At 61.9% G+C, this 26,981-nt stretch overlaps 1 protein-coding gene and 1 long non-coding RNA gene across 19 annotated transcripts in view; one reads left to right on the forward strand and one right to left on the reverse strand.

Annotated features, from left to right (window-relative positions):
• Positions 1-441: 441 nt before the first annotated feature.
• The window catches only part of ADAMTS13 (ADAM metallopeptidase with thrombospondin type 1 motif 13), a 32,930-nt gene continuing 6,390 nt past the window's right edge, over positions 442-26,981 (reverse strand). For 4 of the 18 annotated variants that reach the window (XM_069582043.1, XM_069582049.1, XM_069582048.1 and 1 more), the window contains exons 4-30: positions 26,306-26,389; positions 25,672-25,796; positions 25,405-25,551; positions 23,203-23,349; positions 22,756-22,918; positions 21,865-21,969; positions 20,303-20,454; positions 20,155-20,218; positions 17,709-17,838; positions 17,103-17,251; positions 16,653-16,773; positions 16,115-16,195; positions 15,113-15,294; positions 13,048-13,183; positions 12,835-12,964; positions 12,128-12,310; positions 11,044-11,221; positions 10,358-10,478; positions 8,805-8,934; positions 8,510-8,689; positions 7,581-7,763; positions 5,330-5,534; positions 4,284-4,590; positions 3,654-3,800; positions 3,158-3,334; positions 1,464-1,648; positions 442-859 (exon numbers count right to left, since the gene is read on the reverse strand). In XM_069582043.1, coding sequence (XP_069438144.1) covers positions 695-859; positions 1,464-1,648; positions 3,158-3,334; positions 3,654-3,800; positions 4,284-4,590; positions 5,330-5,534; positions 7,581-7,763; positions 8,510-8,689; positions 8,805-8,934; positions 10,358-10,478; positions 11,044-11,221; positions 12,128-12,310; positions 12,835-12,964; positions 13,048-13,183; positions 15,113-15,294; positions 16,115-16,195; positions 16,653-16,773; positions 17,103-17,251; positions 17,709-17,838; positions 20,155-20,218; positions 20,303-20,454; positions 21,865-21,969; positions 22,756-22,918; positions 23,203-23,349; positions 25,405-25,551; positions 25,672-25,796; positions 26,306-26,389 — 4,077 coding nt within the window. In that variant the 3' untranslated portion in view covers positions 442-694. Of the gene's footprint in view, positions 860-1,463; positions 1,649-3,157; positions 3,335-3,653; positions 3,801-4,283; positions 4,591-5,329; positions 5,535-7,580; positions 7,764-8,509; positions 8,690-8,804; positions 8,935-10,357; positions 10,479-11,043; positions 11,222-12,127; positions 12,311-12,834; positions 12,965-13,047; positions 13,184-15,112; positions 15,295-16,114; positions 16,196-16,652; positions 16,774-17,102; positions 17,252-17,708; positions 17,839-20,154; positions 20,219-20,302; positions 20,455-21,831; positions 21,970-22,755; positions 22,919-23,202; positions 23,350-25,404; positions 25,552-25,671; positions 25,797-26,305; positions 26,390-26,981 lie in introns of all 18 variants that reach the window. The other 14 variants (XM_069582046.1, XM_069582040.1, XM_069582044.1 and 11 more) reach the window with 7 other exon arrangements.
• LOC138436472 (uncharacterized) lies at positions 8,909-14,409 on the forward strand. The gene is made up of 3 exons (XR_011255422.1): positions 8,909-10,502; positions 11,035-11,353; positions 12,262-14,409. It is a non-coding gene; the product is annotated as an uncharacterized lncRNA (long non-coding RNA).

Genomic DNA, 26,981 nt, shown 5'->3' on the forward strand with positions numbered 1-26,981 from the left:
TATTAACATAGAGGCGGGGGCGTCGTGGCTGGGCGCGGGGGTGGACGCCCGAAGCTCTTGTTCATTAGCATATGGGCGGGGCGTCTCATTAGCATAGGGGCGTGGCCCGCGGGGAGGTGGACAGCGCGTGCCAGGCCCCCTCGCGCTTACTAGCACAGGTCCGGGCCCTGCCCCGCGGGACTCTCCGATGGTCTGCCTCCCTCCCTACTCAGACTAGCAGAGGGGCGGGGTGTCGCAGGGAAGCGACAGGAGCGCGGGCATCAGGGCCTCGGGACTCCCCCCTCCCTCCCTGGATAGACGGACGACCGCTGGCGGTGGCCAGGGGTTTCCTGGAATCGGGTGTGGATGTGGAGCCCGACTGCGGCCAGGGAATCCCCGTTGTGCGGTGGGCTGGGTTTTCAAGCCGTGTTCGGGCACTTTGGGTAAAGAAAACGCTACTCAGACGGAACGCTCAGTTTATTGGTACCCGAGGGGCTGGAAGAGTCCCGCCTCCCACCCCCTCGTGTTCTGTCTGTTGGAGGAGGCACTCAGACACCAGAGTCAGCTCACCAGGGCTGGACGGACACCTGCCAGGTGTTCATAAATGTCAGGCACCTTCCTTTCCCTACTGGTACTGGGAGGAGGCATTCCACTGTGTCCACCGAGCAACTTAGGGATGCGCTTAGAGAGGAAGCTGAGGCAGGGGATCGGCTGGCTAACGAGCTCTTGTGTGGAGGGTCCAGTACTGGCCCCGAAGGCTGGCGTGTGCTTCCAGGAAGCCCTGGCTAAACTCCATCTCTGCCTGGCTGCCCTCTGACTCCCAGTAGAGCGTCTGTTGCCCACGAAATGCCGTTGTCCTCAGGCTGTGGATGTCCCGGATCTGGGAGAAAAGAGGCAGCCCAAAGGACCGACCGCAAATAATAATTAGCATAAGCACTTAATGTGTAAAGTATCGTACACCCAGGTCACACAGCAGCCCATCACGAAGACGCTGTTATTCTACCTGAGCAACTGAGGCTCAAAGAAGTTGTACTCCTTCCTCAAGGACACACAAGCCAGAATGCCAGAGCTGGGATCTGAGCCCAGATTTGTACAGAGGCCAGACAGCCTCCTGCAGGGAGCTGATACCTTACAGAGGCCAGTTCTCCCAGAACACACGAAAGCTCATCGAGGGAGGGCTTGGCCTACTCTTCCAGTAAAATTATCTGATGCGCTAAAATTATGCTTCAGTCCTGGGTGAACCGGCTGTCTACATCAGCCAGTTCCTGTATTTCATTCTTGTAGGGAGCTCAAGAAACATTTGCTGGGAAATAAGCGGAGGAAACTTATCTCCCGTTCATTCACTGATTTTGAGGATTTTGGTCTGAAGTAGACTCAGTGGGCCCAGCAACCCTCCAGTCCAGTCCCTGCCCCTGTCCCCAGGACGGCTGTCGAGAATGGTGGCAGAAGTCAGCCCCTTCCTGTCCCCATCCCAGCAGCCTCACCAAGATATAACTGGCATCAGTTCCCTCAGCTCTGGTGCCGCTGTCCACGGTCAGGGCATGGATGGCGATCCTGGCCCGCGGGGCCACGTCGATGAAGATGCGACAGCCCCCCACGTTCCTCCCACCCGGACTCATCGATGGGCTCAAGATTTCACCCCGGGGTCCGAAGAGCTGCGTGTCACATCCTGCAGGGGAGAGCAGGTGGACAAACTGTGTGTGGACCATCTCACACACAGAGGATGCCCCAGGAATGGCTGCTCCTGGCAGAGGCCAGGGCAGCTCACAGCTGGGCAGCAGTGGGGATCAGTGCGGCACCACGGTCAGGATCAGGGGCCCCGGCAGAAGTCCCCACTGAACCCCACCTCTACCACTTCCTGGCTGGGTGACCCTAATGAAGGCTTTAAATGCTCCGGGCTTCAGTTCCTTCTGCAAAGTGAAGGGAACAGGAGCACACACTGGGCAGGACAGACTTTAAGAGATCTCAGCGAAGTCACACGTGCAAGAGAGCTTTACACCGACCCGGCCCGGGGGCAGCCCTCCTGAGTCTCCCCCAAGGCAGGTGCCTGTGCGTGGGGAGCCTGGGAAGTGAGGAGCGAGGACCAGGCCGGCAGCCAGGGCCTGTGCTCCATGCTGAGGGGCCAAGGAAGAAGGGTCCCAGGGTCCCACTTCCCATCTGAGGTCTGGGGGGCCCAGAAGTGCCTGGAACCCTGAGGGAAGCCACCTTCCAGCAGCTTGGGCTGCAGGAAGAGGGCAAGACCCCCAAAGCAAGCCAGAGGGCTATCAATGGATGCGCTGGGGCCCCAGGCTTGCAGGGCTCCCGGCCACTGTCCTGCATTTAAGGTATGTGTGCACACACACCCTGCTCTGCAGAGGATGAGCCAAGAGGACAGTGCACTCAGTGGGGCTGGGCAAGGCAGCATGCAGAAGGCCCTTAAAGGATCCTAAAGGACCTGAGTGCCAGGCCAGGGTGTGGGGCCTCGGTGGTCTGAGGGAGGGTGTGAGCCCTTGTGCCACGGGGCCCCAGAGGAAGGGAGGCCGCACAGCTCAGGACCCTGTCCTGGGCACACGTGCAGGGGTGGGGTGTCGGGGGGTCCAGGAAGGCACTGCATTTCATTCGCAGTCAGCTCATTACTTTGTCGACAAAGGTCCGTCTGGTCAAAGCTACAGTTTTTCCAGTAATCACGTACGGATGTGAGTTGGATCATAAAGAAAGCTGAGTGCCGAAGAATTGATGCTTTTGAACTGTGGTGCTGGAGAAGACTCTTGAGAGTCCCTTGGACTACAAGGAGATCAAACCAGTGAATCCTAAAGGAAATAAACCCTGAATATTCGTAGGAAGGACTGATGCTGAAGCTCCAATACTCTGGCCACCTGATGCAAAGAGCAGACTCATGAGAAAAGACCCTGATGCTGGGAAAGATTGAGGGCAGGAGGGGGAGGGGGCAACAGAGGATGAGATGGTTGGATGGCATCACCGACTCAATGGACGTGAGTTTTGAGCAAACTCAGGGAAATAGTGAAGGACAGGGAAGCCTGGCGTGCTGCCGTCCGTGGGGTCTCAGAGAGTGGGACACACGGAGAAACCGAACAGCAGCAGCAGCTCAGTCCTCCGTCTGCCTCGCCCGCCAGTCCATCAGGACTGGCCCCACTGGCAGGTTCTGGGCGGGTGGGGAGGCTCCGCTGCCTCGCCGTACCTCGGTGGAAGGCTCCCGGGGCAGGCTGGCTTGAGTACCGTAGCAGCACTCCGCCTCCGGGCCGCACAAGACGCTGCCTCACCAGCAGCGTGTTGGCTTGGGAGCTGAAAGCCATGCCGGCCGGCTTCCCGCACATCTTCCTCCACACGAGCCTGCCCCAAAGCAGCAGCATCTCCCCTGGGGAAGGGGCAGTGCAGTGAAGACCCAGCAGCAGCCCAGTGGCCTGGCGCAGACTCAGCTGAGTTCAGGTCCCGACACGCCCACTTACTGGCCATGCAACACTAAGGAACTCCATGTATAACTTAATCTCTTCTAACCTCAGTTTCCTCATCTGTGAAATGGGGACAACCACACCCCAGTCCTCAGCTGGCTGTAGTGATTACACGTGGGGAGGCACTTGGAGCATGCTCCCAGGCATGGGGCACCCTCGAGTGACTCTCACTGGCACCCCCAGACCCTGGCACTGGCAGCAGCTGCTCCTGTGGTCCAGACATACCAGCACTGCAGTTGAGAGAACCCTCCAGGACCCGGAGGGTCACCACTTCACCCAGGGGCCGCCCGATGGCCGCCGCACAGTCCGGCCGCGTCGTGCCTCGCATGTCGATGATTCCCGTTGGCTCGAGGTGCTGCCGGCCACAGACACCTAGCCCACGAGCAGCAGGAAGGCAGGTGAGCCGCACTCCCAGGCGGGGCGTCCCCCGCAGGGCAGGGCCAGGGGAGGAGCCTGGAAGCTGGGGTGGCTCATGTCCTCCCAGGCCCCACCGGAAGCCTTCTCGGGTGGGAAGGGGGCTGCGTGGGCCAGCATATCACCACCCCAGGCACAGAGCCACGCCTGCTGCGCCAGTGGGTCACACAGGCAGGGCTTCTGACTCTCCTCAACCTTCGGGTCCCTCTCCCCAATGATAGTAAAAGTGAGCTTGCGCTTCCCCAGTGAGGCAGAGGGCCCAGCCTCCCAAGCCCACCCCTCCAGTTCAGCTGCGCTCAGCCCAGCGTCCAGAGTCCTGCAGTCACAGGTCCACCCCCCTGAGAGGTCCCCATGAGGAGCGCAGTCTGACTGTCCCCGGTGAAGACGCCTTTGCCCCCCCTCCTGCAGCACCCCCACACAGAAAGAAGGAATCAAACTAACCGGTCTCCACTGGGCTTTCCTGGGGCCTGGGCAGGTGTCCTCGAGCTGGGGAGAGGAGGCGGGTGTGGGGCTGGGCCCACTCCGGGGGCGCGGCTGTGGCAGCTGTGGTCTGGCCTGGAGCAGTGGCTTCCTCATGGGGCGCCGGGCTGGCCGTCCCCTGCCCCGTGCAGGGCCCGGCCTGGCAGCCCCGCACGGTCACCGGCTTGGGAAGGTGCTGGCAGAAGTCGGCGGGCACAGGCACCCGGGCCCGGGGCCCTAGGCAGGCGTCGTGCCGAAGCTGGATGCCCTCCCCACAGGAGACGGAGCACTGCCAGGGAAGAGGGACAGAGTGAGGCTGACCCTGCCAGGGCGAGACAAGCACAGCGGTTGGCCAGAGGCCAGGCAGGATCCGATATAATCTCTGCCCAACGCAGGAGGCGAGCGTATGTACCCATTCTCCAGACGAGAAGACTGAGGCTCAGAGAAGTCACCCTGCAAGGGTCACAGAGAGAGGAGGAGCATGGATTCAAACCCGAGTCTCTCCCCGTCGCCCTCCAGGCCTCGCTGTCTCCAGGCCCCAGAGTGGGGACCCGTGGCTTCCTCCCCCTGCCCTCCATCACTCACTGCAGCGCAGCGTCCGCCCTGCCTGCCCGCCCCGTGCCGCCTCTTCCAAGAGATCATCTCTCCACCCTGGATGCCCAGGCTCCTGACGCTGGCGGCTGTGTGCTCCGCCTCTTCTCCCCTCCGCGCTGTGAGCGAGCCCCTCCAGGGGGAGGGACCCAGCCCTGTCTACCTTCGTCTCTCCAGGGCTTTGCAAGGTGCTGGGCACAGGATGGCAGCTGCTCTCCTTCCGGAGTTATCAGCCCTTCATCTTCTGACGTCTCCAGACCTCGGGGCCTCTGAAGGCCTACCTGTCCCCGATACCTCTAGGTCTTCCATCCCTCGGTGTCCTAACAGGCCTGGCTCTCCCCCTCCTTTCAGGGGATCACAACCCCCTGCCCAAGGTCCCCATGCGTGAGGACCCTCGGCTGACACACTGGCCGGCCAGCCCCAGCTGCAGCGCTTACCTGTGTCCAGGCGCTGACATGCCACCGGTAGGCGCAGTCGGCGACGATGCAAGGGATGCTGGCCTGTGGCTGCACGAGGCCCGCGCAGGCTGCCCTGTCCACCTCCGTGTCCTGGCCGCGGTCCAGCCGCACACAGGCCACCGAGCGAGTGGCCGTGCCGAGCCCACAGCTGGCTGAGCACGGGCCGAGAGACGTGACTTTCCACCTGCAGCAAGAGAAGACCCCAGGGAGAGGTTCGGCTCCCCCAGAGGTGGCACTGCCCAGGGGGGCTTCTCGGACGGCCAGCCAGGAGCAGTTCCGAGGCCCCTGGGGGGGTCCAGCAGCACAGTCCCTGGGCCCCTCCTGGCTGATCACCAGGCTGAGTGGCACGGGGGAAGCTCTGCAGGAAAGAGAGCTCTGTTTCCTTAAGAAGGTCCCCTTTGTCACAGAACACCCGTGGCACCAGCTGCTGGCTGGGTCAAGAACAGGGACGGGGCAGCCGTGCCCTGGGATGATGGACAGCTGATCTCCGTCCCCATCATTCACCCCTGCACATGGTGATTTATCATCTTTCAGCAAATGATGACAACTGGTACATTCAGAGCCAGGGCTGAAGCCAGGCAGGCTGCCCTGGGGCCTGGAGTCCTAATCACTACCCTAGGCTGCCCCAGCCCCGAGACCCGAGATTCCCCCTCCCAACCGCGTGCCTCCTGCGGGCTTGGCGCTGTTCCAGGTGCTGAGATACCGCCGGGAACCAGACCAAGTCCTCCCCACCCGCCTTGGAGCACACACAGGTCTCCACCTCGTGACGTTTGGGGCCGGATAGGTCTTTGTCGCGGGGCCATCTGAACAGTGAAGGGTGTGTGTAGGGGCACCCCCGGCCTCCACCCACTAGATGCCAGCAGCAGGTCGCCCCACCCCCACCCGCGTTGTGACAGTGTCTCGGGGGGACCCCCTGCCTCCCTGTGATGGCACTTCGAGCAGAGCCAGGGGAGGGATTTCTGAGGAGACAAATACAAGAGCAGCAGGAAGGCAGGTGCACAAGCATCGCCTGGAATGTTCCAGAACATCACGGAGGCCAGGGTGGCCACAGGGACACTCCAGGGGTGAGTGGAGCTCCTGTGTGCACGAAATTCCCATTTTAAAAATCCCAGATCATCTCAAATATGATGCGCAAAAATAAATGGAGTGCACGTTTTAGCGTGAGCAAGGAAATCAAGGGACACAGGTATGGACAGCAAACGGATCATAAAGTTACACCGATTAAAACACTTTGACTTGGGGGTGGCGGTAGGTGGGGTATAAACCAACAGAGTCTGGTAGGAAGCCTCACACAGGTCCGACACAGGAGAAGTCAGGTGCAATGAAGGAGGCAGCTCGCAGGGGCAGGGGGGATGCAGCCAAGGCCGCCGCTAGCCGGTGATTTGGAAAAACGTTTTGCTCCCCTGCTTTGCACGCATGCTAAGATGCTTCAGTCGCGTCCAGCTCTTTGTGACCCTACAGACTGTGGCCCTCCAAGTTCCTCTGTCCATGGGATTCTCCAGGCAAGAATACTGGAACGGGTTGCCATGCCCTCCTCCAGGACATCTTCCCAGCCCCGGGATCGAGCCTGAGTCTCATGTCTTCTGCGTTGGCAGGCAGGCTCTTTACCACTAGCACCACCCGGGAAGCCCCCTACTTTGCAACAGACCCCAGATAAATCACAGATGAGTTTAAAGGTTTCAGCGTAAGTGAAGCCGTCCTGCGGTGGCATACTTCTTTAAAACCATGGAGACAGACAGAGGAAACAGATACGGAAGCATCTCTGAAACCTGGTGGTGGGACGCAGGTGAGCTGCATTCTTTTCTGGACGTTTCTGAGTGGCACACAGGAGCACTGCGTTATCTAAAGTGCTAAGTTGCCAAGAGAAGCCGCGGGGACACCGGGAGCTTCCCCACCAGGCTCCCATCCGTCTCCGGATGCCCCTGGCGGGACCCGCGCTGTCCCCGTGGCCTCGAGCGCTCGGCCCCGGGGGGACAGCCCTCGGGCTCTGCTCAGATGCTGCCTCCTCCACCGGGAAGCCCCCAGCCCCACCCCCGTTAGAACCAACAGCGAGTGAGTTTGCTGGAATGACCCCGGATGCAGCCTGCCAGGAGGGGGTGCGGGTCCTATTTCCGGTGCCCCTGAGACGCCCGCCCCGTAACCCCCACGGCCCGGCCCCACGTCAGCACTTGGCAGGCGCTGAGGCTGCCCACTGCCCAGGCTGCCCACTGCCCAGGCTGGGGCTGCTGACCTGGGCGGGCAGGGCTCCGGGCTGCAGGCCTCCTGCTGCTCTGGGCGGGGCAGCCCCTGGCACTGGGTGTCCGGCAGGATCTCCTCGTCCGTGTCCTCCCCGTGGGCCCGGGCACAGTACAGGATCCTCTGCGCCACCCCTCCTCCACAGCTCAGGCTGCAGGCCGCCAGCTTGTACCGCCACCTGGGGCAAACAGGAGTCAGGGGGCGTCCAGGGGGAGCCCGGCTTCCCCTCACGTCCACCCCAGACCGGAAAGGGCCTGGAAAATGTTCTCTCTCCGGGGAGTCACTGTCTCCACCGGGAGGAGCAGTGCAGGGGACAGAGAACATTCAGAAGACCCCGCTTTGCAGAAGGGGAAGTTGAGGGCAGAAGCGTCCAGAAAAGCAATGGGGAAGGGGCCGGGCACTCAAGGGGCCCTGCAGAGACATCGGTCTCCAATAGGAATCCCAGCCTCACCATCACCCGGACCCGCCCCGCCAGGACTCCCAACCTTCTTCCCCACTGTGTTTCCACGTCACACCAACACTGTCCGTCAGATTCTACGTATACACACATACATATATATATCTTCCCATCAATCTTCTTTGTCATGCGTCCCCCCGCCCCCAGCCCCCGGCGTCTGCTCCGTGAGCACGGGGCTGCCTGACTGTCTTGTTAGCGGTGGTGTCCCCTTGTGACAGCGCAGCAGCTGGGCATAGCAGGTGCCCAGTAAAGAGCAAGTGATGAAAAACAAGCCACCAACCGCATGTGCCCACAGCATTCCAAACCCTGTGTGATAAAGCCCCCACCCCCCAGTCTTCTGTGCACCAGCATGACCGACCCCCTCCTGCGGGTGAGGACGCGAAGGCTTAGGAGCTAATGGGAGGTGATGATGCCACCCTGCAAGGATGCCCACCTAGGACTACCTGCCTCCTTAGGGAGGGGCCCACCTGGCAGGGCAGGGCTCCGGGCTGCAGTCCTCCAGGGTCCTAGGCCGGGGCATGGGCCAGCACTTGGAGTGAGGCAGGGAGACGAGGCGGCCTTGGTCCATCCTCACACATCGAACAGCCAGTGGCACCTGCCCGCCTCCACAGGTCACTGGGCACGGTGCCAAGGCTCGGGTCTCCCACCTGCAGGGAGGGAAGGCCAGCGCTCCATAGGGAGCCGCAGCCAGGCTGGAGCTCCTTCCTCCTGGGGGCAGCCAGACCGCTGCCCTTCTGCACGCCCTCCCTCCCTCGGACTCACCTGGCCGGGCACGGGGCAGCCTGGCAGGCCTCCCGCCGGCTCCCGGGCTTGCTTGCCAGGTCACACAGCTCTTCCCGGACGGGTGTCCTGAGGGCAGGGTCCATGCACACGAAATGCAGCTCCGCCAGGCCTGTGGAGGAAGGAGGAACCCCGCGCCCCGAGAAGGGGGTCAGCGAGGACTGTGGGGGCCCCAATCTCTGGACAGCTGTAGCAGATGAGGCCTCCCTGGATTTGAGTCCCGGCTTCCCTCAGAGCTCAGTTGGTAAAAAATCTGCCTGCAATGCAGGAGACCCCAGTATGATCCCTGGGTCGGGAAGATCCCCTGGAGAAGGGATAGGCTACCCACGCCAGTATCCTTGCGCTTCCCTTGTGGTTCAGCTGGTAAAGAATCCACCTGAAATGCGGGAGACCTGGGTTCAATTCCTGGGTTGGGAAGATCCTCTGGAGAAGGGAAAGGCTACCCACTCCAGTATTCTGCCTGGAGAATTCCATGGACTGTATAGTCCATGGGGTCGCAAAGGGTCGGACACGACTGAGCGACTTTCACTTTCTGCCACCTACCAGCTGTGTGACCTTGGACAAGTGACTTAACCTCTCTGAACCTCAGTTTTTTCATCTAATGGTGCCCGACTTGGAGGGATATTTATCAAGATTTTTCCAGGAGACTAGACAGTGCTTGACGGGCTTCCCAGGTGGCTCAGTGGTAAAGAACCTGCCTGCTAGTGCAGGAGTCAGGGGAGACACGGGTTCGTTCCCTGGGTCAGGCAGATCCCAGGGAGAAGGAAACGGCCACCCACTCCAGGATTCTTAACCTGGGAAATTCCATGGACAGCGGAGCCTGGTGGGCTATAGTCCATGGGGTCACAAAGGTTGGACATGACGGAGCAACTGAGCATGCACGCACACACAGGAAGTGCTTGGCACATAGTAGGCACTCAAAAATGGTGGCTGCTCTTTTTTATTGAGGGGCATTATAAGAGTTGTTACATTAGAACCTCTTACTGTGTCTACCGCCAAGATGTTATTAGGGCCGTGTCCTTGAATCTCTCCTTTAGGAGTATCCACAAAAGAAATCTCTGGCCTCAATTCTAAACATGCTAGGGTTTAGCTGAGCAAGTGATTAGGGTTTTAGGTTAGTTAGTTAGTTATTTCCAGCCTTGCCTCGCAGCTTGCCGGATCTTAGTTTCCTGACCAGGGATTGAACTCGGGCCACGGCAGTGAGTTCCTATTCACTGGCCCACCAGGGAATTCCCAGGGTTTTTAGTTTAAAACACTCTGTATCTTAACATTAATTTTTACTTCTCTGGATTGGCTGCCAGAAAGCTCAGACCTAAGCTTGGGGCCTGCCTTAGACCTTAAGAATATGCTCTTGGGTCCCAGCACGGCTGGGTTTTATGATCACTTCCTACCTTCCAGCCAATCAACGGGCACGTTCACGTGGTTGCTGTGCTTGGCTGGCCCCAGTCTCCTTGTTTATAAGGTCATGTCCTTGTGTATGCCACCTCAAACGCTATTCTCGAGTTAGCCAACCCTCAGGAGTACCAGGGCCTCACCTTGACCGCAGGAGGCAGAGCACGGCCCCGCCAGGGGTGTCCACACGTGCTTGGCGAGCGCCTCCAGCCTGGGGCCGCCTGTTGGGGACGCAGCCTCCTGCCCCGGGGACCGGACGTCCAGCTGCAGGGGCCAGGAACCGAGCAGGTAGGTCTGGGCCTCCCACCTCCAGACCCCCGGGCACCTGGCCCTCCACTCCCACCCAGCGCACCCCTTCAGGAGAGAACAGAAGTGGTCACCAGCACTCAAAGGCCACCCACCCATGGCTGCTTTCCCAGGAAGCTGGCTTCCTGGCCCCGGGGGTGACTTCATGCCCCACCCTGGCCTCTACACTTGGGAGCCAGATTAGTAGGCACACCTGGCCCTGAAGTCCACCCCCCACCACCACCACAGCCCAAGGAAGTTAGGGGCATTGTCCAGCATGCTTGTCTGAAAGCAGTGCCTCCCAGCTTGAGCCCATGGATGCCGGCGGGAGCCTGGCAGCAAAGTGCCACCATCCTATCAGGCTCTGGATGCTTCAGGCTGCTCGCCAGTGGGGAGGGGGCATCCCAACACCCTGAGCTCTGCGTCGAAGTCTGCCCTCTGCCCAGGTGCCTCCCGGGGACAGCAGCCCTCCATGAGGGCAGCCTTCCAGCTCTGGCCAGGAAGCCAGCATAACCAGAGTTCCCCCTTCTCCCAGGACACTCACCTGGTCCCAGCTGGGAGGACATGCCGCCTCGACACAGGGCTCCAGGGCAGGTGGCTTCTCGTCTGCAGAGCAGGGCCCAGCAGTTGCCGACAGCCCCGTGCCATCTGCCCCTGGCATACACGTTGTGTTCTGCACGGCCGGATCTGCTCCACAGGCCGACGAGCACACGTCTGTCTGCCTGAGGACGGGACACGACAGCCGTCAGGCCCTGCCTCTGCCTTCGGGCGGTCGTGCAAGCCAGCTCCTGGTGCAGAGGCGGTGAACCTGCTCCCCAGTCTCCAAGAGCCCAGGAAGGGTTCCTCACAAAGAGGTAAGGCCAGGGGCCTTTCCCTGAAGCCCGGCTGAATGGCTGCAGGCCTCTGCTCGGCACCCAGGGTACAGAGACCAGCCCTGACCCTCCAGCCTTCCAGAGGCAAAGGCGGGTCCCCAAGCAGAAAACAGCGTGGCTCTGCACGACCTAGACCCAGCGGTGCTGGGAGGCATGTGCCAGATGCAGGCGGCTCGCCGGCTCAGGGACAGCAAACGTGTCTCCTGCGCCGGCCCTGAGAGCTGGAGGCGGCCTGGAGCGCCGTGTGGAGAGGACCCCAGGGCAGGCTCAGCCCTCAGCAGGAGAGGGCAGTGACTGCTCTGTCCACCACCGTCACACGGTGTGCGGGGGAGGGGGGGTGCCCAGAGCCACCCGCCCACCACCAGTGGCCTAGGCCACCCCACCCCCGCTGCCCAGGTGACAAATCTGGGACCCAGAGAGGGAGGGGACTGGCTCCGGTCCCCCAGACGGCTAGCCGCAAATCAGCCTGATAAGTCTCCGTCAGCTGGAACGCTATGGGGTGGACGACGGCAATGACAAAGTGCCGTCTGTGGCTGAACATCTGTGGGTTTGCTCGGTCCTCACGAGTTCAAAAACAAGTTCAAAGAGAGGGGACTGGCCAGTCCAGGGCCTCTTGGGTGGGAGGGTGGAGGGGTCCGGCCAGAGGCCTCGGGAAGAGGGGACACCCTGAAAGGGAAGGGCTCAATGCAGGGACAAGCCCCGCCGGAGGTTCTGCCTGGACCTGGCAGTGGCGGGCCCTGCCCACCCCGTGCTCACCTCTGGGGGCAGGGCTGGGAATTGCAGGTGTCCACGGCCGCCGGCTGCGGGGCCAGCGCTCGGCACCGGGAGCGGGCAGCGGTCCTCAGCAGGCCGCCCTGAGCCTCCACGCAGCGCACCTCCCGCTCCCGCAGGCCACCCCCACACGAGGCGCTGCAGGGGCCGAAGTCTCCAGCCGCCCAGCTGAGGAGAGGAGCAGGGCATCGCGCAGATCCATCTGTGACCCATTAGATCACTTCCCTGGCCGGGGCGGGGCCCAGGGTCCCTTCAGGGATGTGGGGGCCGCCGCCCAGCCCTCCAGCTCTCCAGGTGTCCCCGAGCCGCACCTGAGCCTGAGGACGTCTGTTTGAAAGCAGCAGCGGCTGGCTGCCCCCGCCCCGCACCCGACATGGACCGCCTCGTCCCTAGCATCATGCTCCCACCGGGCTGTGGTCCCTCCCCAAGCCAACGCCACAACCTTCGCAGGCAGGGCAGTCCTCTCCGTGTGGTGGGCGCCTGAGCTCAGAGAAGAAGCGAGCTGCCCATAGACGGGGGCAGCAGCTCACACCAGGCTGACCAGCCACTCGGGTCTGCCCGAGTCTCGGTGTCTGCACCTGCCACCCGGGGACACTGCCAGGGCCAACCAAGGACTCGCCCTGACCCTGCCGGCTGTGCTACAAGGGCCCCTGAGCCACCCCCACCCCCGGGGGGCCACAGCCAGCACTCACTGAGGGCGGCAGGGCTCGAGGGTGCAGGCCTCTGACCACGCCTCTGGGGGCCGGCTCCCCGCACAGTGGGCAGCCTCCACCCACTCGCTCCTGGACTGGTCCCAACAGCTGTAGGTCACCTGGCGCAGCCCTGGAGGGAACAGAGGGGCTGGGCCATCTCCACGGGGCGGGCAGCACGCTGGGCTTTCAGGTGAGCCCCACCCCGGGCCCCACCTGCCCCGCAGCTCACGGAGCAGGGCCCCCGCAATGGGGCCCACGCCCAGGCCCGCCGCTGCTCGGGCTGGAAGTAGGTGAAGGTGATGTCGGGGTGGGCGGGGCTGCCGTACTCCTCGCCGTAGCGCCTGTAAACCTGCCGGGAGAGCGGGGGCTGTCACGGCGGCCTCCTTCAGGAAGCCTTCTGCCCTGCCTTTCTCCCTCTATGTTCTTTCACTCAGCAAGCCGCCACTGATGCTGAGCCCACCCCGCACGTAGCGGCCAGGACACTGTCCCCGGCTCCGGGAGCTCATGGTGGCTGGGGGAGGGTGGGCTGTAGGCAGGTTCAGCAACGGGCGTGCACAGGGGGCCAGGGAGCACACAGAAGGGCCCTGAGGAGGCTGAGCAGGGTGGACAGCTGGAGGAGGCCGCGGAAGGGGTGAGAAGCCCACAGCTCTGGCTTCTGCAGCACAAGTGAGGCCCCGGGAAGGGCAGACACGGGCTGCATGTGGGGCTCTGGAGGGGGCCTGGCAGTCTGGGCTTGGCCCTGAGGACACAGGGGGTTAAGGAAGAGGGCCCAGCAGGGAGGCTGGGCTTGTCTGTACTGCAGAAAGGTCCCTGGGTCCTGGGAGGAGCCAGCCTGGAGGGCAGAGGTCCCAGCCCCTGCCCCTACCCGTCACAGCCCTCTGCTAACGTGCGGGTTCTCGGCACACACACCACCCCCCACCGTCACCAGCAGGTCCCGGGTCAGAGGCCCTGAACAGGACCTGGGAATCTGTGTTTCTATCTGCGCTGCAAAGGACGCCAACAGAACTGCTCGACAGCCAGCATTTGGAAGGCGGCTCCTGGGGGTGGGGAGGGGGCTGAGCTAGGTAGGCCACATGGGGAACCAGGGAGGGGGTTAACCGCTCCCTGGGGGCTCGCTCTGGCCTGGCCTTCTGGGGGAGCCCCGCTGTCTCCCCAGCTGTGGGAGCAGGAGCGGGCTGCTAGACCAAGTCAGGGGCCGTCAAGACTCGGACCACCCCCAGAGGTTCTCTGGGGCTATTTCAGCCTCCACTGCTTTCTATCCAGCCCTCTAAGCACCTTTCTCAGCAAAGCACACACTGGGCCGCTCGCAGGCCAGGTCCCAGCGGGAAGGACCCGTGCAGACACAGCCTGGGCTCCATCTGCCCCAGAGAGACAGCAAGACCCACATCCACGCTGAGCTGCCTCGGGTGGCCAACACTGCCTGGCGCACAGCACGTCCCCTCCCCGGGCCTGCCCGTGACCCCAGGATTGCAACCCGTGTGCACGGGGCGGCGGGGGGAGAAGCGGTGCCAACGCTCTGCCGAGCGCGTATTGTGCCGTATCTTGGAAAAAATAAAAGATGAATCTTCACAATCACTTTATCTCGGTGTGCTTAGTTTCGTTTCGCAGACGGGGGAAACCGAGGCTCGGAGAAGTAAAGCGTTTGCCCCAAGTTTCTGTGGAGCCAGGACTGAACGCTGGGCTGAGCCCCTACCAGGCTCCTGACCCCTGTGTCACCCTGCTCCCCCATCTTGGGCTGACTCTGCTCTTCCTGTTGGGACGACAGACTCCACGGGGGCCTCTAACCCCGGGCGTCGGCACGGCCTCCCCCTCTGTCTAGAGGCCCACGGCCTCCGTTGGCGGGTCTGACACAGCCCAATCCCCACTGCACCTGCACAGGGGACCCCCAACAGCTCCCCAGGCCCCCAGGAGGAAGCCCAAGCCCCTCACACGGCCAGCAAGGCCCCTCAAGGTCTGCCCAGGCCTCCGGCAGCCTCGTCACCAGAGGCCCCCTTCCTCCCCGCCCCTGAGCGCCCCTCCACTGCAGGCCCTGGTCCCCCAAGACTCTCCCCCCAGTGCTAGCCCACAGCCTCAGCTCGCCCTCCTGGGCCTCAGCTGCAAGGCCCCTTCCCGGGAAGCCCCCGGCCCCTCTGCAGGGCTCTCCCTCTGAGCCGCTCTCAGGACTCCAGGGGCTCCGGTGGGCTCTGAGTGGGACCCCAGCCCCCCAGCGGCTGCTGAAGGAGCGGGTGTGGCTCTGAGCCGATGGACAGGCCGACCCCGGTGGAGGCCCTGCGGTCACCTGGATCTCCATGTCGTCCCGGGTGGGGCCCCGGATGCGGATCTCCTCCCGGCGGGGCAGCTGATCCTCGCTCAGGGTCACCCTGTACTCCACGCGGTTGTCCTCCAGGAGGGAGGGGTAGCTGGTGCTGGCAGAGATGCTCCCGTTTCCGGCCACGATGTAGCGGCCATGCACCTTCACTGCTGTGGGCGAGGTGCCGTCAGCACCGCAGGGCCCCCCACCCTGGGAGCCAGAACCGCCCCCTCTCACAGACAGCCCTGTTCAGGGAGAGGGGACAACTGGGCCGACAGGACGCAGCGTCCAGGGCTTCACCTGCCACGCCCGCCCCGGGCCCCCCGCCCTCCCGGGAGCAGCCCTTCCTGGTGCCCCACGCACCGTTACTCTGCGCCTCCTCCCGGAACCTGGGGAGTGCTGTGGACCCACTCCGTCACCGAGTGCGGAAACAAGGACCTCAGGGTGAGCACCCCAACCCAGATCCAAAGCGCACCCTCTGCACAGAGAGGCCCACGGTGTAGAGGGCGGCCTCACCCAGAGACAGGTCTGACCGGCGGCCTGTGCCTGACCTGATCCGTCTTTGTTTAGGGTGCAAGGTCAAATATGTGATTTAGGGTGGGGGCTTTGAGTCACCAAGCTTCAGCCAAGCTGGAGACTGAGATCGGAATGATCCCGGCAGCGATCAGTCAGTCCCTCAACCTCATCGACATAAGGAAGTCCCCATGACACCCGGGCACTGAGCTCAGGAGAGCTCCCAGGGTTGGCAGTACGCCGCGTGTGTGGCTGCTCTCGAGGCTGGACACAGAGCCCTCCCTGACGCATCTCTGCCTTTGGCTGTCCCTTGTAATAAGCTGTAACCGTGAGTGTAACAGCTCTCAGTGTTCTGGGGATCCACCCAGTGGATCCTGCAACTGAGGGCATTTGAGGGACCCTCACACTTGCAGGTGGCATCGGAAGGGAGGGCACCTTGGGGCTGTGCCCTCCTCCTTCACCGTCTGGCCAGCTCACCCAGGTGTGTGAAGAGAGGCCTGCGGTTGATGACGGAGATGCTGGTGAGGTTGGGGGTGACGGTCAGGAATGTGACGTACTCTAGGAGGAAGCAGAGGAGGGGGTGGTCTCAGGTCGCTGAGGTCACAGTCAGAGGGAGGAAACGTTAGCGCCAGAGGGAGGTGGGACTTAGCTCCTCCACCGACTTTGCAAGAGACCTGACTTCTTGTATGAATAGATCAAAGTCAAGGATTTTCCAAGCACAGCATCCCCTGTGCTCAGATGCCTCCAGCAGGAGAGGAGAGAACAGCCCAAGGCAGACGTCCCGTGTCTGTGTTTTTCTGCATCACAGGCGCCGAGAGCAACCGTGAGTGATGGGCCACCTCATCACCGACCTGAGCCTCCTGGGGAGGCTGAGACCCGCTGGGAGGGCCCAGGACCGAACTAGCACGCAGCCCCACCACCTAGGCAGCGGGCACCCGGGCTCTGGGCTGCGCGTTTTCCTGGAGGCTGGGGGCCCTTCGCCCCAGGGAGGCCCTTCGCCCCAGGGAGGCCCTACCTCTGGCCCTTCCGGCCGTGAAGGAGCCGTTCTGCGGCCGGCACGTGCTGCTGTCCCCGCCGCACACCTGGCACACGTCCCGCACCTGCCCGGAGTCCATCCGGCCATCACAGCCGAACGTCTGCGCAGAGGAGGGTGGCAGGTGAGGCCCCGGCGGTGTCTGCGGACAGGGCTGGCGTTTGAGGTTCACACAACCTCAAAGGTTGTTTCTGCCATTTCTGGAGTAGGAAGTGAGCCTGGAAACTTGCCCCAGGTCACGGCAAGGCTCTTGACTCCAAGCTCGGCCTGTTCCCCAGCACCACCCAGCACAGACTCTGCTGCTGCGGCTTCGTGGGGGCCGCACCCCCAGACCTGACCCCCTTGAAGGCCCCTTCGTGCCCTGGCTTCTCTGGGGAGAGCCCTCGGAGCCACAGAGGGTAGAAGGGCACTCCGCCGCGCACACACGCTTACCCTGCAGCTGCCTGACACGCACAGGCTCAGGGCCCCATCCTCCTGAGGGTCGCCCAGCACACAGCGCGTGCCGTCCAGGAAACGGTCCCCACGCCGCACCATGAAGCTCTCACCAACAGCCCGGCACACATGTCTGCACAGGGCGTTTCCTGGGGACAAGCAGAAGGACAAGGAGCCCGGTGGGAGGGTGCAGGGAGCCGGGGACAGAGACTCTGCGAAGCTGGATCCAAGTGGGCTCTCACTGACCCCCAAGCGCCATCTCACTGCGCTGTTTGCGTTTGGGGTTGGCGTGGGTTTCACTTCCCACCTGCCCCGCCTCCCGAGGCAGTAATCGCATCGCCGTGTGATGAGTGTGCAGACTCGTGAGCCGAGTGCTTTTCCAGCATCACGCTACGCCTCCTATCTCCGTTTTACAGACAGGAGACGAAACTCAGAGAGGACAGGTCAGGGCTGACCTGCTGGCAAGGGCCGAGCCGGGGCAGATGGGATGCTCGGTGTGATACAGAGCCTGAGCCTGCTCGCAACAGCATCAGCGTGACGCTGGGCCTCCCCCAGTGACGCTCCCCACCCAGGGTCTCGAGCCTGGCCCCCCCAACCTGGGCCCACCTTTGCTGTACTGCTCCGCGGTCCCCCAGCGGTAGAAGGAGGTGCTGCCCCCTGGGGAGAGGTGCAGGGGCTCGCCATCTGTCTGCGCACACTGCTCGGACATGAACTCCAGCTGGGTCGTCTCACAGGCCTGGATGGAGGAGGCGGAGGACGGGCATAGGAGGGGCCGGGGCAGGGGGCTCGGAGAGGGAACCCTCGCCCCCGGGAGACAGCAAGAGCCCCTGCAGCGAGGATGAAGACGCGGGTTTGAGCCTGGCTCCTGGCTGTACCTCGGTTCCCTGCCCTGGAGACTGCGGTGTCGAGAACCTTCCTCTGCTGACAGGAGGATTCTACAAGAATCTAGGAGGACACAGGGCAGGGCCTGCCCCCGGCAACGAAGAGGAAAGAAAGCCAGACAGAGAGCTTGGCAGAAGGGAGGCCCCGTTTACGGGCATCCACTACATCTGTGCTACGTCTAGTCAGAGCTGCGGTTTTCCCAGTGGTCACGTATGGACGTGAGAGCTGGACTATAAAGACAGCTGAGCGCCAAAGAATTGATGCTTTTGAACTGTGGTGTTGGAGAAGACTCTTGAGAGTTCCTTGGACTGCAAGGAGATCCAACCCATCCATGCTAAAGGAGATCAGCCCTGAATATTCATTGGAAGGACTAATGCTGAGGCTGAAACTCAAATTCTTTGGCCACCTGATGCGAAGAACTGACTCTGATGCTGGGAAGAAAAGACCCTGATGCTGGGAAAGGTTGAAGGCGGGAGAAGGGGACGACAGAGGATGAGATGGCTGGATGACATCACCGACTCAATGGAGATGAGTCTGAGTGAACTCTGGGAGTTGGTGATGGACAGGGAGGCCTGGCGTGCTGCAGTCCATGGGGTCGTGAGAGTCGGACACGACTGAGCGACTGAACTGAACTATGTCTGTGCAGGTATCAGTGTTGGAAAAGTCACAGGAGTCACGAGCCAAGGGCCTCTGCACAAGAAGTTGGGCGCCAAGGCGGGCTGGCGTCCTGGCCTGCTCTGCACTGGAGTCTGAGGAAAAGAATTGGAGTGGGCCTGCTGAGTCCGCCTGGGGAAGGCGGGCAGGGAAGGTCTCACCACGTGCAGATCTTAAGTCGAGGCCAGGGGAGTGTCTCCACACCGTCTACGATGGCCTCGTGGGAAACACAAGTAAGTGCTGGAGGGGATGTGGAGACACTGGAACCCTCGCACACTCCTGGTGGGAAGGCCAAACGGTTCAGCTGCCGTGGGAAATGGCTTGGAGGTTCTCAAGGAGTCAAATGTAGAATTACCGTGGGATCCAGCAACTTGGCTGCTATTAGGTGTACACCCCGAAGAGTGAAAGACTGGTGCTCGAGAAAGCCCACGTACACACACATCCGTAGCAGCGCTACTCCCAACAACCGAAGATGGAAACAGCCCAAATGTATCAACAGATGGACAACGGATGGAGGAATGAGCAAAAAGCGGTCCAGTGGAGCATTATCAGATAATATTCCATCCGGCGGAGTATTACTCAGCCACGAGAAGGGGTGGAGTTCTAATACACGCTGCACATGAAAATGCCACGCACCGAGTGGAAGACGCCAGATGCAGGAAGCCACACGCGGCGTGATTCCCCTTATATGAGGTGTCCAGCGCAGGTAAGCCCCCAGAGCTAGAAAGTGGACTGGTGACTGGCAGGGACCAGGGGGAGGCGGCAGGGGAGTGGCTGTTTAATGAGCTGGGGTTTGCTCTGGGGTGACTGGAACTGTTTGGAACTAGAGCAAGGTGGTGGTCGCGTGGCGCTGTGAAGGTACTGGATAACACAGAACCGCGCAGTTTCACACGGTTGACTTTATGGTTGTGAGAGTCACCTGAGCTCATAACTAAAACAATCTCCCGTGCTCTCCCAGTGACGGCTTGGCTGTGGGAAGGAGGGGTGTTCTCAGCGCAGGGCAGTGCCATCCGGGTAAGGAGGGGAACACTTCGGAGGGGGCTGCTTTCAAGGGTCGGACAGGCCTGGGCTGTGTGCTGTGGTCCAGAAAGTGAAAGTCGCTCAGTTGCGTCCAACCCTTTACAGTCCATGGAATTCTCCAGGCCAGAATACTGGAGTGGGTTGCCATGCCCTCCTCCAGGGGATCTTCCCAACCCAGGGATCAAACCCAGGTCTTCGGCATTGCAGGCAGATTCTTTACCAGCTGAGCCACAAGGGAAGCCCAAGAATACTGGAGTGGGTAGCCTACCCCTCCTCCAGCAGATCTTCCCGACCCAGGAATCAAACTGGGCTCTCCTGCATTGCAGGCGGATTCTTTATTGACCGAGCTATAAGGGGAAGGTATCAATAAAACCACTTTTGCTCTCGAAAGTGCCCCGTGTGAACCACAGATCACAGCCATCCTGACCCTCGGGCTCCCCCAGGCCAGTGCCGCCTCTGACCGCAGCCCCTCCCCTGCCCAGGGAAGCAGGCCTACCTGTGTGTTGCACATCTCGGCCTGGAGGTCAGAACCTACGCACGCACGCCCCCCAAAGGCAGGCCTGGAAATGCCCACAGACGACGGGGTGAGAGGTGACCCAGGGCCCCGAGCCAGGGAGTACGGAGCGGCCGCCTCCACGCAGTACCTGGGGTTGTCGCACCGCCGCCTCCTGGTGACCACGCCGCCTCCACAGGAGCGGGAGCAAGGACTGGCGGGCCCCCAGCCAGACCAGTGCCCGTGCACCACCCCCACGGGGGCCAGCTCTGCCAGCGAGCGGCAGTGACCCTTGGAGCACCACTGCAAGAGAAGGATGGGACCCTGTTCAGCACCCAGGGCCCCCACGCCCAGGGCATCCCACACCCAGGGCCTCCTGCACCCAGGGCCCCCCACGCCCAGGGCATCCCACACCCACAGGCCCCCCACGCCCAGGGCCCCCCACACCCAGGGCATCCCACACCCACAGGCACCCCACGCCCAGGGCATCCCACACCCAGGGCCCCCCACGCCCAGGGCCCCCCACACCCAGGGCACCCTACGCCCAGGGCCCCCCACGCCCAGGGCCCCCCACACCCAGGGCCTCCCACACCCAGGGCCTCCCACACCCACAGGCACCCCACGCCCAGGGCCCCCCACACCCAGGGCATCCCACACCCACAGGCACCCCACACCCAGGGCCCCCCACACCCAGGGCCTCCCACACCCAGGGCCTCCTACACCCAGGGCACCCCACGCCCAGGGCCCGCCACGCTCAGGGCCCCCCACACCCAGGGCATCCCACACCCAGGGCCTCCCACACCCAGGGCCCCCCACGCCCAGGGCACCCCACAGCCAGGGCCCCCCACGCCCAGGGCCCCCCACACCCAGGGCCCCCACACCCACAGACACCCCACAGCCAGGGCCCCCCACGCCCAGGGCCCCCCACACCCAGGGCCCCCACACCCACAGGCACCCCACACCCAGGGCCCCCCACACCCACAGGCACCCCACACCCAGGGCCCCCCACACCCACAGACACCCCACACCCAGGGCCCCCCACACCCACAGGCACCCCACACCCACCCACACCCACAGGGTAACCCCCATACACACACACACACGCTTGCAACCTCCATGCTGCTCAGGAGCCAGTGCTAAACAGAGAACAGCCAACACCTGCCCACAGCACAAGGACTGCAGGAAGGTTCTGGCCACACAAGGCAGACGGGACACGCAGGGCAGCTGCAGGCCAGGTGGCCAGGGCAGGGCACACAGAGGCCCGTGGCCGAGCGGTCACGAGAAGCCCTGCCCCTCTGTGAGGCCGCTGACAACACACCCCTGTCCGCAAGCCACCACACCGGGCCCGGGAGCAGGCATCCCAAAGTACACTGCGCTCTCGGGGCCAGTGAGGAGGTCAAGAGGGGGGCCCTGGACCCCCGCCTGCTCCAGCAGAGTCACGAGGGTCCCGTAAGCCTGGAATAAAGCCACTTGCAGAGGGGGCGGGGCAAGCACTGGGCTGCCTACCTCTCCTGACCAGCGCACCCGGGACAGGGCCAGGGCCCTCTGCCCCAGTTTCCTGAGGTCCTGCTGTCTCCCACCCCGGGAGGAGGGCTTCAGGGAGCAGGTCTGGGCGAGCACGTGTGAGTACCCACGTGTGTGCACACGCACACGCACTCACACGCACGCACACGCACTCACACGCACGCACACGCTCCTGCACGCCCCGCTGACCTTCCCCACGCCACACTCTGTCCCGTCCAGGAGAGGAATAAGCAGGCGGCTACAGCTGCTTGGGTCCAGGGGGTCTGTGTGGCAGGACAGAGCCTGGCACATGTCCTAAGAGGGGGGACAGATGGCCAGGTGAGGGTCCCCCGGCCCGTGGGGTCAGTGTCCAGCAGCACCTGCCCCTCCCAGACCACAGGACAGGGGCACAGCCAGCGCCCCGGGCAGTGGAGGGCGGGGAGGGGGCCTGGCTGACCCCGTATTGGGAACAGGAGCAGCAGCCAGGGCCCACAGAAGTGTCTTCATCTCTTTTAAAATCGGAAGAAAAAAAAGATGGTCTTTTAGATCAAATAGAATGTCCTAATATATAGCATTAATACATTTGTGTTTATAAAAACACCTGTAATATCACATATTTAATGAAAACACTAAGATGTAATTCCCAGTATTTTGTAAGCAGGAAGGGGCTCACAGAGGCAAAAGCGGCTGCAAGTCCTGTGCAGCCCTGGGAGGAAGTCTGTCTTTAGCGCGCCTGCCCGCCCCAGGCTCCCCTCCCACCGCCAGCTCCCACCCGTGCTGTAAGGTTGGGCTTGGAGGTCACTTCCTCCAGGAAGCCCTCCAGCTCCCACATAGTTGGAAGCTGTTGGTAACCATCTGTTGCAGGATCAAGGTCCATGGGCTCAGGGGCTCTATCATAGGCAGCTCTACATAATTTGTGGGGCTTCCTCAGAAGGAAAAAGTGAGGGCCCTTGTTCAGAAATTGAGAATTTCCAGAGGCATCTGAGGGTCTGGGCTAGTGGGCAGGAGGGCGAAGAAGGGCGGTGGGGACATAAGCGGGCAGAGGGAGGCCCTGGTGCGGAGGGGCGGGTGTTGGGGCACGTCCCCCACGGCCGGACTCACCAGGTGCTCCCCGCGGAAGGTGCAGGGGACCGCCGTGGGGCCGAAGGCGATGCGGCACTGCTCGTCCGCGCCGTAGTAGAGGCCGGGCTGCGCCTCGGGAGGCCGCCCCGCAGGCCCGGGCCGCGGCGCCGGAGGGTCCCACATGCAGCGCGCCCGTCCTGCGCTGCGACAAGGCCGCGGTTCAGCCCGGGGCTGGACCTCGGGTGGGGGACCCCGGGAGGGGGCGGGATGGAGGGGTGGGCACCGGAGTTGGTGAGGGCGAGGAAGACCGAGATGGAGGGGTGCCCCCCGAGACGGGCTGCGAGCCGAGGAGAGGTGGACTGGGGCCGCGACGGGAGCGGACACCGGGCGGAGGGCCGCTGGAGGGTTGGGCCGGGGCCGGGAGGAGCGGGGCGCGCAGAGCGGAGATGGGGGCCCAGGGAGGGGGGGGGTCGGGGGCGCGGCTACCTAAGCAGACTCAGCAGCTGCCGGCGGCTGCAGGGGGACCACGCCGGGCCCCCCAGGGCGAGGGCGGGCGCCGCACCATCCGAGGCCATCACATGGCCGCTGGGCCCGCAGCTGCTGCCCGGCACACCGTCGTGCTCCAGGCCAAAGCTGTGGAGGAAGCGGCTCTGAGGGCGGCATTGACCCGGGGTAACCCGCCCACCCTCGACTCCAGTGGGCTCGCCAGGTGCCCAGCCTCTGTTCCCCCACCCCGGGAGGGAGCGCTGGGCCGGCCAGGTGGCTTTGGCCTCTTTTAGCCAATACACATCTAAAGGCTTTAGAAACGTGCAGGCCACTCTCCATGGGGTTTGGAATCCGGGAGGACAGCGCTCCAGGGAGGGCTGTAGAGGCCCTGGTGCTGTTCGCCTTCTTGACCTGGGCTGGATCGGTGGGGTGAACACAGCAAAAACACTGCATTCTGGAGAAGTGGAAAGGTGGGCCTCTGGCCAGGGTTTCTGCTCCCAATGGAAGGCAACGGTTTTCGATTCCTGTTTGTTTCTCCAAACAAGACAGATGGAGGAGGGACTTCCCTGGCGGTGGTTGAGAATTATTCATTTTCCAATGCAGTGGAGGGTTGGTTCCCAGGGGAACTGAGGTTGCACATGGTGGGGGCTGGGGGGCACCTAAGACCCCATGCAACTAAATAAATGAATAAATAAATATCTTTTACAAAAAAGATAGATGGAGGAATTGTGATGGCTGGGTGGGGGGAGAAGTCAGGCAGAGACGCAGCGAGCTAGGGTAAAAGTGGCGGCTGTGGGTAGGAGCCCAGCCTTGTCCTAGAAGGGGGGATGGGAACTCCTCCACGCTGGCAGGAGGCCAACAGGCAGGATGTGGGAGTAGGGGGCTGGTGGGTGAGGAAGTTAGGCACTTTTCACTTTAGGAGTCTCCGGTACTATTTGAATTTTCACAGAAAGCAGGTATTTGCTTTCATAATGAAAAGACTAAAAATCAGAAAAGCGAGCCGCCCTCCACTCTTGGTAAACAACACAGAGGAACCCCGCTGCTGCTGCTGCTGCTGCTAAGTTGCTTCAGTCGTGTCCGACTCTGTGCGGCCCCACAGACGGCAGCCCGCCAGGCTCCCCGCCCCTGGGACTCTCCGGGCAAGAACACTGGAGTGGGCTGCCATTTCCTTTTCCAACGCATGAAAGTGAAAAGTGAAAGTGAAGTCACTCAGTCACGTCCAACTCTTACCGACCCCATGGACTGCAGCCCACCAGGCTCCGCCGTCCATGGGAGTTTCCAGGCAAGAACACTGGAGTGGGGTGCCCTTGCCTTCTCCGACAGAGAGCACAGAGTTGCCCAAAGAGCGTGTAACAGTCATACAAGGAAAAGTCTGAAAATAACCAAAGCATCTAACACTGGGGAATGGATTGAGTAAAATACGTGCATACCAAAAAAATTAACATATATTGTTAAAGAACATTTGAGAAAAATGCTTGGGATATATTCTTACATAAAAAGGCAGTTAACTTGGCTTCCCTGGTGGTCCAGTGACTGGGAATCCGCCTGCTGGTGCAGGGGACATAGGTTCAGTCACTGGTCCAGGAAGATCCCACGCGCCTCGGAGGAGCTAAGCCCGTGCGCCACACCTACCGAAGCCCTGGAGCCTGCGCTCCGCAGCAAGAAGCCGCCGCAGCGAGAAGGCCGCACAGCACTGCTAGAGGGGAGCCCCCGCTCGTGGAAACCAAAGAAAGCCCAAGAGGAGCCAGGAAGACCAGCGCAGCCGAAGATAATTAATTTAAAAAATGGTTACGTGGAAAAATTATTTTTAAAGGCAGTTAACCAACGTACAGCATGATCCCAATTTTGTGGATGAAAATGATGTATGTGCATGTAAAGAAAAGATGGATGTTTTCTCCGTGTGGTGGGATTTGGGATGATTTTTACAGCCTTGTTTTCCTTTACATGAATTTCCTACAATAAGCACTTTTTAACTCCTAAGTTTGTTTTGCTTATATTTTTGGGGAAAAAAATGTTTTAATTATTTAGTAATGAAGAAGTATCAGATTCCCAGCCCTTGCCCCTCACCCTCCCGAGTCCACTGGGGTCAAGAGTAGAGGCTCCTCCCACCTGGCTCTTCCTGAAACCCCCACCAGCCACGACCTCCCCTCCCCAGGTCACGTCCTTGTCTGGAGCTTGGGGCCAGGGCATGGGACCCCTTACCTGTGCCCAATCTCATGGGCAATGGTGAGCCCCAGGTCAAAGCCGGTATCCTCAGTGATAAGGCAGCTCCAGGAGGAGGAGCAGGCGCCCCCCAGCTGGGTGACCCCCCGAACCTGCCGGTTACCATCAGGCAATTCTAGGTCGAACCTCAGGAAGAGAGAACAGACACCGGGGGGCACTGAGGTGCCTGCCCGCCAGCAGGCCAAGTTGGCAGAGAATAGGAGCAGCTCCCGGGCAGGCTGGCACGCCCGCAGGGGGCTCGGCTACCTGGTGATGTACAGGACCAGGTCGGCATGCCCAGGGTCCGTGTCGTCCTCGGGGTTGACTGTCTTGCTCCACTCACAGACGCTCAGCAGTGACGCGGTGATGTTGGCTGTGATCTTCGGAGCATCCTGGGAGGCCGCAACAGAGCACACACTTAGGGGTTCCGCCCCAAGCAGGGTGTTGACTGCTGCTGCAGCCTCAGTCCTCACTACAACGCTACTACCGTCCCAGGGCACAGAGGAGGGGCCTGGGGCTCAGCAGGGCAGAACTGGAGCTCGGGGCCAGGGCCGGCAGGCAGGAAAACATCACCCCTGCTGCACATCCACTGGAGAAGTGAAGTGCAGGTCATTCAGCCGTGTCCAACTCTGCGGCCCCGTGGACAATACAGTCCATGGAATTCTCCAGGCCAGAACACTGGAGTCGGTGGCCTTTCCCTTCTCCAGGGGAATCTTCCCAATCCAGGGATCAAACCCAGGTCTCCTGCATTGCAGGCGGATTCTTTACCAGCTGAGCCACCAGGGAAGCCCAAGAATACTGAAGTGGGTAGCCCATCCCTTCTCCAGCAGATCTTATAGACAGAGGTTAAAGACTGCAGAAACAGGTTTCCCGGGGACTGGGCTCCCAGCTCAGCACCTACCTCAGGCTGGGTCAGGATGACCATCTTCACCAGGTGAACTCGGAACTGAGCCCCCAAGGATGGGTCCCTCAGCAGCTCTGACCCCTGTGGAAGGGCGGGCAGGAGAGGTGACACGTGAGGGCGGCTGCGGCTGACTTTGGGGATCCAGGGGTGGGGGTGGGGTGCCTGGAGAGGATGCTCCATCAGCCTGGGGGGAACCTGAGGTGCTAGTCCTCCAGCTGGAAGCCAGCCATAGAGACAGTCGGTCCTCTGGCCCTCCCTTTGCTCATGGCTCAGGAAGGCCCGCCAACACAGAGAACCCTCGAAACAACAGGATGCAAATAACTGCCATCCATCTAGAACGTTCCTTTCAAACACAGGCTTCCCTGGTGGCTGAGATGGTAAAGAGTCTGCCTGCAATAAGAGACCCAGGTCGCTCCTGGGGTCAAGAAGATCTCCTGAAGAAGGAAATGGCTACCCACTCCAGTATTCTTGCCTGGAAAATCCCATGGCCGGAGGAGCCTGGCAGGCTACAGTCCATGGGGTTGCAAAGAGTCGGAACGACTGAGCGACTTCACTTTCACTCCTCTCGGCCTGGAGTCACCCTGTCCTTTCTCATCTCCATCCAACACCTCTCTCATCTCTGCTCATCTCCACGAGGCAGCTGAGGACCTCCTCCCCCGTCCTGTGTCTCCTC

Source organism: Ovis canadensis, chromosome 3, assembly GCF_042477335.2.
Source record: "Ovis canadensis isolate MfBH-ARS-UI-01 breed Bighorn chromosome 3, ARS-UI_OviCan_v2, whole genome shotgun sequence".
Taxonomy (NCBI): domain Eukaryota; kingdom Metazoa; phylum Chordata; class Mammalia; order Artiodactyla; family Bovidae; genus Ovis; species Ovis canadensis.